At 48.8% G+C, this 16966-nt stretch overlaps 1 protein-coding gene across 1 annotated transcript; it reads right to left on the bottom strand.

The window, feature by feature from the left end:
- Positions 1-1644: 1644 nt before the first annotated feature.
- On the bottom strand, positions 1645-15358 carry LOC135917965 (uncharacterized). The gene is made up of 9 exons (XM_070524725.1): positions 15283-15358; positions 8270-8371; positions 8074-8162; positions 7834-7965; positions 7638-7770; positions 7069-7196; positions 6879-7006; positions 6456-6564; positions 1645-5958 (listed from the first exon to the last, which is right to left on the bottom strand). Exons 6-9 carry the CDS (start codon positions 7124-7126, stop codon positions 5663-5665), a joined length of 591 nt encoding a protein of 196 aa, XP_070380826.1. The 5' UTR covers positions 7127-7196; positions 7638-7770; positions 7834-7965; positions 8074-8162; positions 8270-8371; positions 15283-15358; the 3' UTR covers positions 1645-5662.
- Between the last annotated feature and the right edge of the window lie 1608 nt (positions 15359-16966).

Genomic DNA, 16966 nt, shown 5'->3' on the forward strand with positions numbered 1-16966 from the left:
CTAAAGGTGTTTATAAGGCAGAGCTCGGAGCAGCGCAACGTCGACGGGCAGGGCAGTCACAGCTTCCAAGCACGAGAGCCGTTGCTGAGCAGCAGCGCTCGACCCACTACCCTTCAGAGCCAGTAGCGCTGAACCCACTAGCGCTTCTCTTCGCTACAATATATATATATGTGTGCCATGTGCAAATTTAGGAGGGTAGCTGCTCTCAAGGTTCGGTTAAGGAAAGCGACTTCAAAAGATGTCCGTATCAGAGTTTTCTACTCAAATGAAGGAAGCGAGCGTTTGATTTCATTAGAGCAGGAAGAAAGTATATTTGCATACAGAAAGAAAACTTGCACGTAACCAACGGGAAAAAGAACGCACCACACTCCTCACAGTAAACACTGTTCTCGTCAACTAGAGCAAGACGTCCAATATTAAAGTCAAACGACCACTTCAGTTCTAATCTCTATAGTTTCTAGGAGTGTCCGAAATACACAAGGACAGTGGAATGGTAGCGGGCTGCGGCTCACCAACAGTTCGGGCACGTGGTGGCGCACAAGCGAAGAACGCCGAGCCGTCGTCAACGGAATATACTCGTCGCTCCTTGAGCCAACTCCGTGTTGTCACGAGGCAGGACCTTGTGCTGGGCTCAGGTGGTTGGTCATTCCAGTTTCTGCCGGTAGACGTCCGGAAGCTCGGGCCCAGGGCCCGACAGGCGCTGATTTCCGAGGTTCCACCTTAGGTCCGAGCACCACCATGCCGTTCTAGGGTTTGCTTGCTTGCTTTCTGGCTTGTTTGTTTGTTTGTTTGTTTGTTTGTTTGTTTGTTTGTTTGTTTGTTTGTTTGTTTGTCAGAGTGACTCATACCCAGTACAACGGATTGGCCAATAACCGGGTGATGTAATAAAAAGACTAAACGAATCTAAAAACAAGCACTATTGAAAAATCTGAATAGCTTAAACGATGAAGTCTGGTGAACTAAGAATTCAGCAAAGGAATCGTCCTGATACAACTGTGTATCTCACAACAGCTGAATCAACATCCTTGTGATAGTGTCCCAGAGAAGAGGCTGCGAAAGATAGAATATCAGGAATCGATATATTCAATCCAGCATCATGAAATTGCCTTTCTAAAGTGTTGTTTTCCTAATGGTGAAAGACGGGGACATGACGGGAAGAAGTGTTCCATTGTCTCACTCTCACCACAGTAAGAGCATTAGGAGAAGGGCGCCGCACCAGATCGACGCAGATAATAGTGTAATGTAGGTTTTCGACATCTACATTTTGTAAACAGGACTTCAAATTTTCTATTGCCGCAGAAGTTTCTGCTCCAACGAAACAACAGGTGTCGGTAATCCATTAAATTTGTTAATGATAGGTTCAAAGATTCGTTCATGACTGCGCGTCCCCTGAACTAAAGCAGCAGTTGTGAAAGCTGATACAGGAAAGATCGAAATAATTGGACCGCTAAGGGCCGCTCTCGCCAAGCAGTCTGCTGTGCATTAATAACTAATCCTTTGGGACCAGGCACCCATGCCAATCTAATTAGTGTTACGTGAGAGGGTATTAGTGAAATCCACGTGATATATATATATATATATATATATATATATATATATATATATATATATATATAAGCCACTATTTGTAGTGAGAGCTGAACATAAAGTTAAAGAATCCCCCACTACTACGACTACACAGATTGAGGAGTTCACTTTTCGTGAAGCCAGTGTAACTGCCAGAAACTCAGCTAAAAATACTGGCATGTAATTAGGAAGTCTTAAAGAGAACGACCAGTATAAAACGGAAGAGAAAATTAAAATTCCCGATTTTTCTTGTGATTGTGATGCATCTCTCGCTCTGACGGCGTTTTTATTTTTAGCTCCAATAAATGATTTTCTAACACCTCATTTATTATATCGTAAGAAAGTAGTTTCGCGTTGTTTGGATGTACGTCGTCAAATACAATCTGGAGATCTATCTGGACTCGTACATATTTAAGAGCGTTTGGACAGTTAACAGCCGAAATCTACACAAAAGACACGGTAGGCGTGCATCTAGGTATAGTGCATGGCAACGAACTTTGGTAAACCGAGGCACAGGCGTAAAGCTTCCCGTTGCGGAAGAACAAGGGATGTAATTTGCATGCCAGCACACCTCAATATTGAACGCATCAAAATTCCAGAATTGGCTGTAGGACATTTTATAAATCCTCACAAGACAGTCTCTCCGCATCCCCGGTCGACTGTTGCCAAGCCTTCTTAGCAGTCAAACCGTTCACACTCCTTATTTTTTTGTACATTCAATGTATTTGCGCCAACTAAGCTGGTTATCATATATTATGCCAAGGTTCTTTGCCGAGTCTACCTGAGGTATATTCCGCTGGCGGTAGGTAAGCTCTATGTGTATTCGATCTCTTATAGGAAGAACTATTATTCAGCATTTTCTGATGTTAAGAGAGAGGCGAATGTTATGTAACCAGTTTCCTATGGCGCACAGGCATGTTTGCACTCGGCTACATAAACAGTGGATGTCGTTGTCTGATGCAGAAAACGCGATGTGTGTACATGTGATGTACATATGTGTATATGCCATTATGACAAAGCAAAGAGCTTAGTAATATGTTAAAACAATAAAGGTGAAGTGACAGCTCCTTGTGGAACCCCACGCTAGTGTTTATGCCCATTTGAAGAAAATCATTTCACAGAACCATAAAATTCTGTCATTATTTTATTATATATTTTGGCAAATCAACGTTAGTTGATCGAATCTACAATATCATTGACTTTTGATTTATCCAACGTTACTAGAGCTGCACTTGTCTCTGGCGTTTTGCTACATCTATGCGGTTTTCCAGGTCCACATGAATTTGCCAAAGGGAACAGAAAGATCTGTAACCAAATTGACAAGGGCTGGGTGCATCTTTGTACTCCACTAATTTTCACAAGACGAATATTCAGAATCCTTTCTATTAATCTAACCAAATGTGAGGTTAGAGTTATTGGTCGATTGTCCAGCATGAATCCGTCTCCGTTATTCTTAAGAACCGGAATAATTTTAGCGAGTTTCCAACTGGAAGGTATCCACGAAAACGGAATAGAATAGTTTATTACGCCTAAAAGGTCATCTGGAAACGCCTTGAATAAAATGTTTAACCCTTCGGCGTTACTCCGTCCACGCCAGGGGCGGAATATGGCAGCTAGTTCCAGCATAATGTTCTCGGTAAAATCATCTGACCGGATTCGTAACTTGGTACATGGAGATAATAAGGAAGTGAATCAACTATTTAAACTCTTCGCGATTTCTTCTGTCATTTTAGTCATTTCTGCTCCAGTGGGAACCATCGGTTTAATTTCAGTCGGTCACGGCACTATGTTTCTGCTACGAAATTAATTGAAAAGTATGCTTGTTTTTACATTTTGATAGATAATCGAAATGTTTGCAATCACAGTCATAGTTTGCTTTAGGAACAATATGTTTAAATACGGTTCTGTAGAATTTATAATCCCTATAATTTTTTGGACACTGGTTATATAGCAACTTTTTTCAGGCTACTTTTCTTCTTTCATAATCACGTGAACAGTCGGTATTCCGCCAAGGACTCTAGGAGTAACCTTTACCAGATCGAACTGCAAATTCCGATTGTTTGCTAGGCTTTTCAAGGGAAGAATAAATAACCTTCGTTTTTTGTTCACTCGAAGCATCCGACAAGGATTAAAGCACAGACCGCAAAGACTTCTTGAAGGTATTGTAGTTTACAAAAGTTCGAACATGGTTATCCGTATATGTAATAGAGCAGGCTATTTCAAAGAATAGTGGCACATGATCATTATTAGAGGCAAAATCGATAGCCGACCTCGAAGGCACAGAGAGACAACGATTAGAGAATATGAGATCGATTGAAGACTGATTTTGTCCAGGCACAAATTTAGTTGACCGTAAGTTTTCACAAGAAAGATTATTGCTTAATGACCATTTCTACGAGCGGTTACCGCACGAATCTGTCTTTAAACGCCATGTAACATGATATGAATTGAAATCCCGATTAAATAAGAGAGCACGTCCACAGCGAGCTAGAACACTGTCAAGCGAGCTAGTGTCCAGCACACCGGAAGGGAACTAAGTATTTACGATATCAAGTGGGCCATAATCAGGAAGAATGAGTTCTGCAGCCAAAATTTCGCACTCATTCATCAGTTCAAATATAAATTTAGCTTTATGACATATTTTAGGAGAAATAAATATTATTAGTCCACCCTCTCTTTCGGTTGGTCTAGCCAAAAAAAGAGCTGCAAGAATCTTAAAGGGAAATTTTTCGCCATCGCCAACAAAGTTTCCTGTATTGTTATCATATCTGGATTAAGTTGGTTAGTAAGATAAAACAGATCTGATAATATTGATATAGACAGCTGATAATATTGAGCGGCAGTTCCACTGAAGTACCTTTAACGATTCTATGATAAATAAGATACTGCAGTCGAAAGAGACGTCTTCGATGACCTTTCCTTGAAAGTAAACTTAGACCGGCATTTCTTAGATTTCGTATGGGAAAATGGGGGAGAATCCGCACTGATAGTCGACATAGCTCTTTCTTTCTTTTCTTCTTTTTTTTTTAAGCCCGTGAGTTATGTTCTGCGTCTTCAATTTCTGAATCTCGTATAGTATAGTTGCCACAAGCAGAGTCGGTGGGAGGGGGAACTAGTAGATGCTGAACCACCTCCAGAGTTGATTGTCCCCATGCTTCCATCGCCACACTGTTGTCCCGAACCTATCAGCTTATTTCCAACATCTTCCAGTGCCTCTCTTCTTCTTCTTCTTTTACACCTACTATCGTGCATGGTCCCTAATGGTCGCTTTCTTCTTTGTATTGTGTTCCGACGACGCGTGAGATATCGCGTCGTCGCGGTATTCCTGCGCTCGTTCATTCGTTCTCGATGTTAAGTTGTCCTCGCCGCACCACTCCCGTTATGTAAACCACTGGTGTCGCGCACTGTCACTCCCCGATCCCTTAACACACGACGACAAGTGTGTAGTCTTTGGTCAGAAAGAGAGCAACGGGTGGAAGAACGGAAACAGTTAGTCCCTGTGCACCCCGCTGTTCTTGCCCGTGTTGTCGAGTGAGCCGACGGAAACGGTACTGTCTCTACAAATCCAGAAAACTTATACGTGGTTAGAAGTGTATGCCCTGTCTGTTGAACTATACACAAAGGGCAGGGCTTCGCCTCAATGTGAGAAAGTCCCGCAGAATTTAAAAGGCCGATTATTTACGATTATTGCTACAAAGTGACAGCAAATTCTGCTCGGTCGTGGTCTCGCGATAATGTCGATGGTGCCAGGTCCGGCATCACGAGGCGACCTTTAGTTTCGAATTTCCCAACTTACGCACTTATTAAAGTACAAACGCGCGGTAAAGCTTCTACAACGGGACAGTCTGTGTGTTTGTGTTTGTGTGTGTGTGTGTGTGTGTGTGTGTGTGTGTGTGTGTGTGTGTGTGTGTGTGTGTGTGTGTGTGTGTGTGTGTGAGTGTGTGTTAGCTAGCGGTCGATCTAGTGGTCAGTCCCACTGTTGTCCATCATACGGGGACCGCTCACCGGCACGCACAGCCATCTCCTCTATGAGCGCGTCCAGCAGTACCCGACGTTCTTCGGGAGTGGCATCTTTGAGCAGGATCTGCGCCGAACGTCACAGCGAGTTCACCAGCATCGCGTCCGGGTCCATTCTCCGAGGCGTGGTCTGGACCCGCAGGTCGTAGCCAATGGTCCGGGACGGGCACTGCTGCTTCGTGGTCTTCGTGAAGTGGTGGCCGGCCAGCGGCACTCTGGCCGGGTGGCCCATGAGCCCGCAGGTGCGGCCGTCCTCGCAGCTGGGCGCGCACTTGCCGGCCACGAAGTCGGCGTAGCTCTTGCACGAGCGCGTCGGTAAGTCGCACTCGCGCACCGACTCGGCGTAGAACTCGGTGGCCTTCGAGTGCGAGCAGGCTGCAAGAAAAACACGCAACAACTGTAAAAGCGCTCTTGAGGCTGGTCAGAGGGTCTCACAAACACTCTCTTATAATCGCTTACATTTGTCTTCCAGTTATAGGCAAAAAGGTCTTTTCGTATATTTTTCACTCAAATCGAACAGCATTCCACACGAAATCATGAAATATACGAAACGGCGTTAGATAATATTGAACTTTATTATATTCACATAGCATAAAAATACGCAACTGTGTTCAATACAAATGGCCACCATTATCCGGAACAGTGTTCCAAATATCTGCCCCTACCGTCTTCCACATATTCAAGAGTGCTGGAAATAGTGCTGGAAATATGCTTAAATTAGAGTTCAGCCGTATCAGGAAATTACTCGGCTACAATGCCGAAAAAAAAGCCACCCTCAGGGTGAAGAGACGCTTGACAAGCCGAAAAAGGTGCAGCGGTTCCTTGGACAATATTCCACCCTCACAACGAGGCTATTGGCCTCGCACACTTACTCTGCGATGGGATGCTATGAAGCTGGAAGCTGGAAGCTAAAAGCCAGTTCTTTATCCGCATTGTCCAGTGAACACCACTTTGAACTTGCCCAATCACTTCCAGTTGCCACTGAAATGTTTGGGACCACAGATTTAGTGGTGCGCCGAAATAGGCAGACAAATATGCATCCGTAGCAAAGCAGCAAAGTAATGTACGCGTTCGCCAAACTCGCACCTTCCACAAACGAGGGTAGCGCATTGAGTCTCCTTAACAGCGCAACGTTCCAACAGTTGAGAATGTGTACATTCAATGGTATCAAACGAACTGCGGTCAATACTAATGCGTTCCACAAAAATTTAAACGCAAAACGGAACATTCGCCAATGCATAGGGCACAGGAAGCTTGCTAAAATCAAATTTATGTAAGTAGAGCGATTTGCTCACCTGAGATAGAGCTGCTACAACATGTAGTGTCAATAAAACATCTTCATCAACAGAGCCCTTCTGCATTCCACGATTGGTGCATCCCTTAATCACACTAAAACCATCAACACCAACGGCTGGTAGCGCATCTGTAAATGAACACAAAGGACAGCTTAGAAAAGGGAAACTGTTCTTTTAATTGAAGACTCACCTGGTAAACTGCAGCAAAACATTCGGGCAACTACAGCTGTTATCTCGAGAAACATCATCCTAAATGCCCCCACTCGAAAGTGAAATGATCATGCTGGAACCGTTCAGAGGATAGACCTCAGGCCGATCCTGCAGCCACGAAAAGGCATTCCCACTTTAATAAAAAAAAAATAGGGCAACTCAAATCGCTCACTTGAGCAGCAACAGCAAGTGAATGCGTTCGATTGCCACGCATACATCGCTAAAGCTCTTTGATAGTCTGCCACTGGTATATTCCATGACCACAATTAAAACAATACAAAAGCAAACCTGTGGTACTTGATCTACAAATACAGCAAAACAGCTTTGTAAAAGCAATATAAACTACGAAAGATATTCATCATGGAATAAGAAACGAGGAGTTACGGCGGAAGTAGCCCTCCATCCTCACGAAAGAAGTGCTGTACGACTGCACTGTTCAATGACCACTGTGGAAAGCTTGAGAAAAGGGTATATTTTATGCCGAATATGCTGTTTCTAAAGCTGGGAGCAGCTTCGTAAAACTGAATTGAAGCAATCGAAGTTTTTCACCTGAGCAACAATTGAACGTCAGTAGGGTCCAACAGCAGATGTCCAATACCGGAACACTTCTTAACTCCACCAATTATCACTTCCATGATCTCGATGAAACCATCCAGCCAAACAGAAGCTCCAGCTAGATGATCTAAATATTTAAAAGAAAACAAAAGCTAAGTCAAAGCGGAGAACAATAAGTAACGATGCTCACCTTAGCTGAAGGAACGAGGCAATATGGTGGTAACGGCCCTCTTCTCGAGTGAATCCATTGGTGCACGGCACGACTGGGTCTTGCAGTGGTCATGGTGGAGCCGTCCTGCCAATGGTATACTTGAGACCGAGTCTGCATATATTCAATATGAAGAGAAACTTAGTCCATGGAAATAAATTAACAGATATTGTTTACCTATAGAGCAGCACCAAAGAAGTGTGTAGCAACACCATCGCTTACGTCATCAGTCCGCTGCGACACTCCATGGCTCGACCATACGATGATAACCTTCAAAACGTTGATACGACTCCATGGGCCAGGAAGTACATCTGGATACACCAGGGAATAGAGCTTAGTAAATATAGGGTGACCAGTCTAACTTATGCACGATGGATTAAACTGAACCTCAACACTACTGATATCTCTGCATACGTACTCTGTTGTGCACCGTGATGAAGCTTTCACGTGGTTTTTCAGATCCGTCAACCATCGCCGGTTATTTCCTGGTTCCAAGCTGTCCGGAAACCTTCAGCTGACACTGAAACATGCAAAATTCGACGTTGAGTGGAAAGCCGAAAATTCGGAAAGCAAACTCATTACCGAAAGGTAAACCCGGTCATTCAGGAGAGAACCTGAGAAGTGCCAGCCAACAGAATGGCGGTGGCAGGAGTCACTGACGCTTGAAGCACAACCACGGACCAGGAACAGTCATATCCGTAAATTGCGGAACACTGCGATGCCCTTACTCGAGAGAGAGAATCAACTTTTGTGCTGAGCCCTCAGTGACGGGTGGTGCGCGCTGGCACCAGATGGGGTGGAACCTTATTCTCAGGTCCCATATGTGTCCAGCAGTTCCTGGCCCCTAGCCGCCAGCGCGAGCTGGGTCGGTAGGTCGGGGCTGGACAACAAGGTCTCCCATCGCTCGGGGGGGTTGGGGCTGGGGAGGGTGGGGGGTAGGGATGGTGGGGGGTTCTTGAGCTTAGTGCACTCTGCAAGGATGTGTGCTAGAGTGCCTTTTGACCGTCTGCAAAAAGGGCATGAAGTGTCATGCTCTGTTGGGAACATCTTATGCAAGAGCACTGGATTCGCTAGCGACCCCGCTTGCATGCGTCGCACGATCGTTTGCTGAATTCGGTTGAGTTGCGGATGCGGACGGGGAAGCCTACATCTGCCGCTTCTGTACATTTGCGTGATGTCTTTGTAGCTTGTCACGGGGTGCGGTAGCCCTGGCTCGTCCTCGGCCCGGATCGATAGTTCTCGGGCATAGTGGTCGGCGAGTGCGTTGCCTTCCACTTGCGAGTGAGCCGGGACCCACACGAGCTCAACGGCCCGCCCCGGTGATTTGCATTTGTTGAGGATCGCTAGTGCCACGGAAGAGATGTTCCCCTTGCGGTAGCTTGCGTAGGCGGTCTGGGAGTCTGTGACAACGGTCCTCACTCCCGGTTGTGCGAGTGCGAGGGCCACGGCCACTTCTTCTGCTTCGGCTGTATTCGTCGTCCGTATCGACGCGCCTGTGACAAGTTTATCGATGGTGGTGACGACCGCCGTTGCTCTGGTTCCGTGCTTGGGAAGTGAGGCGTCCGCGTAGAGAACCTCGGGGTCCTCTTCCAGCTGTCGAGCCAGTGCCTTGGCCCGCGCAGAGCGTCTCTCGTTGTTCCTCCCCGGCTGCATGTTCCGGGGGAGGGGCTTGGTCTTAATAATGTCTCTCCACGTTGTGGGGAGCGGCTCCGTTGTCGGTAGCTGTTCAATTTGCCATCCTATCTTGCGTAGGACGGCCCGACCGTGCTCTGTCCGGCTCAGCCTTACCCTCTGGTGGGATAGGTGTGCTTCCACCAGCTCTTCCACCGTGTTGTGGGCACCCATTTCCAGCAGCTTCTGCGTTGACGAGTAGACTGGGATGCCCATGGCGAGTTTTACTGCTTTCCTTATCGTCGTGTTCAGCGTTTCGCGGTTCACCTTCGCAAGCTGGAGGTACGGGGCGGAGTACGTTACGCGTGACACGACGAATGCCTGCACCAGGCGCAGTGCGTCTTCTTCTTTGATTCCTCTGTTCCGGTTGGTGACTCTCCGGATCATGCTGAGGACTTGCTCGGATGTGGTCTTGATTTTGTTGACGGCTGCGTGCGCCTTGCCGTCGCTGCGCAACAGCAGGCCCAGTATCCGGATCTGCTGCGTTGGTTTGATTTCTGTGCCGTCGATGGTGATGATTATGTTTGGCGGCGGCTCTTTCTTTGGTCTTCCGGGCTGTACCATGAGCAGCTCCGATTTCTGTGGAGCGCAGCTCAGGCCACAGGTCCTGGCATACTCGTGGACGGTCGTTGCCGCTCTCTGCAGGGCTTCCTCCGCCCAGGCATCGGAACCCGCGCGGTTCGTCCACACCGTTATATCGTCGGCATAGAACGCGTGGTCCACGCCCTCGATCTGATTGAGTAGTTCGGGCAGGGGCAGGAGTGCTAGGTTGAAAAGCAGAGGCGACAGGACAGACCCCTGTGGGGTACCCCTGTCTCCGAGCTCCACAGGCTCTGACCGTTCATTTCCTATCCGGATAGTTGCTGCTCTATTGGTTAGGAAGTCTTTGATATAACCGTAGGTCTTGCGGCCACACCCCGTCTTGCGCAGGTTCTCGAGCACGCTGGCGTGGGACACGTTGTCAAAGGCCCCTTTGAGGTCCAAAGCCAGTATACCCCGGGGCGCGTGCCTCGTTGCTTTTTTAATCACCAATTCGTGTAATTGGATCAAGACGTCTTGGGTGCTCAGGTGCTGGCGGAATCCATACATGGTCGCCGGCATCTGATTTGTCTCGTCCAGGTGTGCTTGAAGTCTCCTGAGAACCATGCGTTCCATGACCTTGCCCACACAGGACGTGAGCGAGATGGGGCGCATGTTCTCGATGGTCAGAGGTTTGCCGGGTTTAGGTATGAACCGTACCTCGGCCTCTTTCCATTCTGCGGGCAACTTCGAGCTTTCCCAGGTTCTGTTGATGTGACCCAGGAGCCCACGTGCCGCCGCATCACTCATGTTATTGAGCAGCTTGTATGTAATGGCGTCCATTCCTGGCGCGCTTGCCTTATTACTCTCGTCTATGGCTGTTAACAACTCCGTGATGGTGAACGGTTCATCCAATGCCGGATTTTCCGGTCCCCCGTACTCCTCCGGTATCGGAAATCGCCCTCTCTCCGTCTTGAGGTAGATCGCCTTGAGGTCTTCAATGAGCCTTTGGCCGTTGCCATCGTAAGCGTTCAGAACTTTGGTGAGGTTGCGGTTGGTTGCGGTCTTGCTGTTCAACGGGTCGATCAGGTGTCTGAGCAGGCACCAGGTCTTGCGCGCCGACAGCTTTCCCTGCAGCCCGTCGCACGTACTCATCCAGTTCTCTCGGCACAGCTTGGTTGCGTATTCAGCGATCTGTTTGTTGAGGAGCGCGATGCGTTTGACGAGCTTCTTGTTTCGTCGTTGACGCTTCCATCTTCGCGTGAGCGAGTGCCGCGCCTCCCACATGTGTGCTAGTTTGGTGTCGACGAAGGGCGTCTGCATCGTTGTCACAACTTCTTGAGTAAATCTGTCGAACGCGATCTTTTGTTCTCGCGCCCATTCTGCGTACGTTTGATGTCTGCCCTCCTCCGCGTTTTCCCCGGAGGTCTCGTTTTCTTCGTCCGTGTGCTTGCGCATTCGGTCCCAGTCGGTGATTCGGGCTTTGCCGAGGGCTGCCCGGTACCTTGGTCCCTTGATCGTTACACTTATGATACTGTGGTCGGAGCCCAGGTCTACGTCTTCGTTCCTCCAGGCCACTTCTAGGGAGCCCGCCATCCACGACAGATCCGGGGTGGTGTCCCTGTTGACGCTGTTTCCCTTTCGGGTGGCGACGCCCGGTTCATTGAGGAGCGCCATTTCTTGGTCCTCCATTGCCTTTGCTAGAGCCTTGCCTCGTTTAGATTGGTATTTGTAACCCCATGTAGTGTGAGGGGCGTTGAAGTCGCCTAGGACCAGGAGCGGCCTGTTCCCCGCCAACCTCTTCGCCTGGCTCACTGTTGTTTCAAAGTCGTACTGCCTTTGTGACGGCCTGCAGTATGCGCTCATCACAAACAGGTTTCCGGCACTGCCAATAGTCCTTGTGTGAACCTCGACCAGCGTGTGTTCGCAGCCCTTTTGCGCGGTGAGGTGCTGGGTGGCTGCTATGTTGGTGCGCACCAGTAACGCCGTCCCGCCTTCCGTCGGATCCGTGTACGTGATGTAACCCGGGAGTCTGGGTCTGCCGTGTGTCTCTTGTAACGCGATAATATCCGGTTTCTGGTCGAGCCCATCTAAGTGAAGTTGTAACTCGGCTTCCTTGGTGCGGATGCCCCTGCAATTCCATTGGTAAATGATCGTTGTTTCCCCCCCGCGGATTTGCTTTTTACTGTTCGGCGTCTGCGCCATCTTCCTTTGACGTTTTGATGCGACCGCGCCTGTACGCGATTGATTCCTTGACTTTATTGGCGCGTTCTTTCCTTAGCGCTGCGAACTTGTTCTTCACGGTTATCGTCGCTGTCTTCGCCGCCAGTCGTTCGTGCTTGACTGACAGGATCTTTATTTGACCCTCGAAGACCTCTAACCTGGCATTCATATTGTCGAGATTCTCGTTAATTTGATTGATGGCTGCGAGTATCGCTGCCAGTTTGCCCTCTTGCGGTGGTTGCTGTTGTTGATTTGACGTCTGCGGTGCCGCTGCTGCCGTCTTGCAGTCAGCTGTGGTTTCAGCGTCCATCGCTTCTTGAACATTCAATGCTTGGTGCATGGGCTGCGCCTCTCCTCTCCGCTCTTGGCGCGGCGAGAGGGGGTCCCTCCGTGGCACCTTGCGTTTCTCGTTGGCGTCCTCGGGTGCCGGGCTCGTTTTGGTTATTTTAGTCGCTGAGCTGCCGCTAGCTAGCGCGTCTATTTTACTCATGAGTGCTCTGATCTGCACATTCTGTTCCTGAATCTGGGCGTTTTGCCTTTCGATTAGTCTTTTAAGTTCTGTACATTCGCCGCACTCTTGGCGTGTTGCGACGTTTTGGCTAGAGGGGGCAGGTGGGGTAGGTTTGAGGGGTGGGAACTCTCTGTCGTCCCCTAGAGCGACGGAAGACCTGTTGGTCCAGCCCACCTTTTTCTCGGCGAGTATCCCTCGTTGGTTGGACTCGACCCGGGTTCTTGATCTGGTCCGGGACCTCGAACGGGATCCCCGGCGTCTTCCGCTCGAGCTACGACTGCCTCCTTTCCCCATCGTCTCCCAGCGGCGGCCGTCCTTGGAGCCAGCCGATGGCGCCTGGTCGGCCCTGTTCGGGCCATCCCGGGAACAGGATCGCGATCGTTGGCGGCTTTGGTGGCTGCCCTTGCGGGCCGGCGTTCTCGAACGGCTCCGCGAAGAGGTGCTGCGTTGGGCACGGCCTGCAGGACCTCTATCTTCTTGGCTACTGTCGTCGATGGCCCGGCGCCGTTCCCAGCGCCGGCGCCGCACCACGTACGGCGTCTTGAATTTTGCCTTACAGGCCCGGTCGGCGGTGAGATGCTTGCCGCCGCACAGGCCGCACTTGGGCACACACGCGTGCTCTTTGTCCGGGTTGGCGATGCCGCACCCCCGGCAGATGCGATTTTGGGGATTGGGGCACACGTCCATTCGGTGTCCGACGCGGCCGCACTGGTAGCAGACGTCGATCTGCTTGCGGTGCAGTGAACATTCAACGAGCAGGTTCCCGTAACGCACGTAATTGGGAACCTTGGGTCCCTCGAAGGCGATCACCACGGATCTGGTCTTGCCAATTCGTTTCGCCTGCAACGCCGTCGGGTTGTGCTTGTGCACCACTAGGTCTTGAATTTCTTGGGCGGTGTCCTCTAGCGGGATGCCTCGTATCACTCCTTTAACTGTTCCGTGAGGCGCCGATTCGTAAGTGCTCACCTCGTGGGCCGTTCCTCGAATGTCGATGCGTTTCACCATGGCGTACTTGTCGGCGTGCTCCCTCTTCGAGGTACTCACAACGATTATGTTCTGTTGATGGTTTGGACAAATAATATCTTCTCTTGCTGCAATTGCATCGACTTGGGCCGCCCCAGTAATGGCTCGGCTGATTTCGACCCGGGCCACATCGCTCACTTGAAGCCCGCCGCGTGGCCGCATTACAATCTTCACGTCTTCGCGCGGGAGGTCCGGCATTCTCGCGCCCTTGAGCAGCTTGCCCTTGTTTACTCGCTTCATCCTGTGACGAAGGCTCTTGTCGGTGGTGCCATCGTTGTAATCGCCACGTCTGTTGCTGACGTCAACTGTGGCTTCGGCGCCATCTTGGCTTGCGTGGCTCCTTTGCTTCAACTTCTCGCCGGCGGTTTTCCACCCCTCGGCTCTCGTGAGCTGATCCGGCGAAATTTCTTCGCCATCGACCTCAATTCTCATAGCGGTCGACATATTGGGTCCCTGTCCGCTTGTCAAATTAGCGATTGGTCGGTAATGGGCTGCGGCTCGATGCGGCCTGAGAGTAGGCCTACCGCTTCCCTCGGCCGAAGCCGAGGCCGGTGGGCGCTCTTCGTGGGTCACAAAATCGGTTCTAATTGCCGAATAAATGGACGCCTACCGCGGAATTGGGTATCCCGGTGGTCCACGTAGGTTCATACAACCGATCGATGCACTTTCATGAAGATCCGAGTTGAATAATCGGCGCAATTAGTGAAAATTCAGAGAGCTGACGTGGAACACGTTCATTCAGCAACGCAATGGCTCATACCCTTACTCGAACTGTGTTCGGAGTGGGGAGGCCAATCTGCAAAAATATAGGGCTCCAAAAACTTTTTTAATAAAATGAGCACAAATGTCTTGTATCCCAAAGAGATTGCAGCCAAGTAAACAGTCCATGAGATGAAATCGCCATTGTTATTCATAATAACAGCATTTGTCCGTTCATAATTGCAGCATTTGTCGATAAATGGTCAGTCACAGTACCTTTGCTGCGACGGAAGCGCGATGTGTCGCAGACCGTAGGCAACGTCCGTTCTTCGCAGTTGCTAGATGTGGTGGGCGAGAATTCCGAATGCCTTTGCATCTAGGATCAATTTATCGTTCAAGAGCACTTTTCGCGCGCGGGCATTCCTTGACACGATAAAAGGACTTGGTTGCAAGCGCATTCGGAACAGGCCAATGCCCGTAACGCAAACGTAAGGTGCAAACCCTATCAGCTAGTTCTGCCCGAGGTGCGCTAAACCTAAATCTGATACGCAACGTAGCTCCTCACGTTATCGTCACTGACAAGACCTGTAGTGGTGATGCTCCAAGGAACCTGAGACCGAATAGCACACTACTCTGCACTGTCGATACTGTTGTATAAAACGTCTAGCTGCTTCCAGTTATTGGTTATGTGAAGCTTCAGCTAATCACAATTAGGATTGTGTATTCAAGCGGTTCCTTGGACACATTCCACCATCACCACGAGGCTATTGGCCTCGTACACTTACTCTGCGATGGGATGCTATGAAGCTGGAAGCTAGAAGCCAGTTCTTTATCCGCATTGTCCAGTCAAACACCACTTTGAACTTGCCCAATCACCTCCAGTTGCCACTGAAATGTTTGGGACCACAGATTTAGTGGTGCGCCGAATTAGGCAGACAAAAAGGCATCCGAAACAAAGCAGCAAAGTAGTGTACGCGTTCGCCAAACTCGCAACTTCCATACACGAGGGTGGCGCATTGAGTCGCCTTAAAAACGAAACGTTCCCACAGTTGACAACGTGTACATTCAATGCTATCAAACGACCTGCGGTCAATACTAATGCATTCCACACAAATTTAAACGTAAAGCGGTACATTCGCGAATGCATAGGGCACAGGAAGCTTGCTATAATCAAAATAATGTAAGCAGAGCGATTTGCTCACCTGAGATAGAGCTGCTAGAACATGTAGTGTCAATAAAACATCTTCATCAACAGAGCCCTTCTGCAATCCACGATTGGTGTGTTCCTTAATCACAGGGGAACCATCAACACCAACGTCTGGCAGCGCATCTGCAAATGAACACAAAGGAAAGCTTAGAAAAAGGAGACTGTTTTTTTAAACGAAGACTCACCTGACAAACTGCAGCAAAGCATTCGGCCGACCACAGCTGTTATCTCTAGAAACATCATCCTAAATGCCCCCACTCGAAATTGAAATGATCATGCTGGAACCGTTCAGAGGATAGACGTCAGGCCGATCCTGCAGACATGAAAAGGCATTCCCACTTTATTAAAAAAAAATAGGGCAACTCAAATTGTTCACTTGAGCAGCAACAGCAAGTGAATGCGTTCGATTGCCACGCACACATCTCTAAAGCTCCTTGATAGTCTGCCACTGGGATATTCCACGACCACAATGAAAACTCCAATACAAAAGCAAACTTGTGGTATTTGATACACAAATATAGCAAAACAGCTTTGTAAAAGCAATATAAACTACGAAAGATATTCATCATGGAATAAGAAAGGAGGAGTTACGGCGGAAGTAGCCCTCCATCCTCACGAGAGAAGTGCTGTACGACTGCACTTTTCAATGACCACTGTGGAAAGCTCGAGAAAAGGGTATATTTTATGCCGGGTATGCTGTTTCTAAAGCTGGGAGCAGCTTCGTAAAACTGAATTAAAGCAACCGAAGTTTTTCACCAGAGCAACAGTTGAATGTCAGTAGGGTCCAACAGCAGATGTCCAATACCGGAACACTTCTTAACTCCACCAATTATCACTTCCATGATCTCGATGAAACCATCCAACCAAACAGAATCTCCAGGTAGACGATCTAAAAATTTAAAAGAAAACAAAAGCTAAGTCAAAGCGGCGAACAATCAGTAACGATGCTCACCTTAGCCGAAGGAACGAGGCAATATGGTGGTATCGGCCCTCTTCTCGAGTGAATCCATTAATGCACGGCACGACTGGGTCTTGCAGTGGTCATGGTGGAGCCGTCCTGGCAATGGTATACTTGAGACCGAGTCTGCATATATTCAACACGAAGAGAAACTTAGTCCATGGAAATTAAATTAACTGATATTGTTTACCTGTCAAGCAGCACTAAAGAAGGTGTGTAGCAACACCATCGCTTTCGTCATCAGTCCACTGCGACACTCCATGGCTCGACCATACGATGATAACCTTCGAAAAGTTGATACGAT

The sequence above is a fragment of the Dermacentor albipictus genome, chromosome 9, assembly GCF_038994185.2.
Source record: "Dermacentor albipictus isolate Rhodes 1998 colony chromosome 9, USDA_Dalb.pri_finalv2, whole genome shotgun sequence".
NCBI lineage: Eukaryota > Metazoa > Arthropoda > Arachnida > Ixodida > Ixodidae > Dermacentor > Dermacentor albipictus.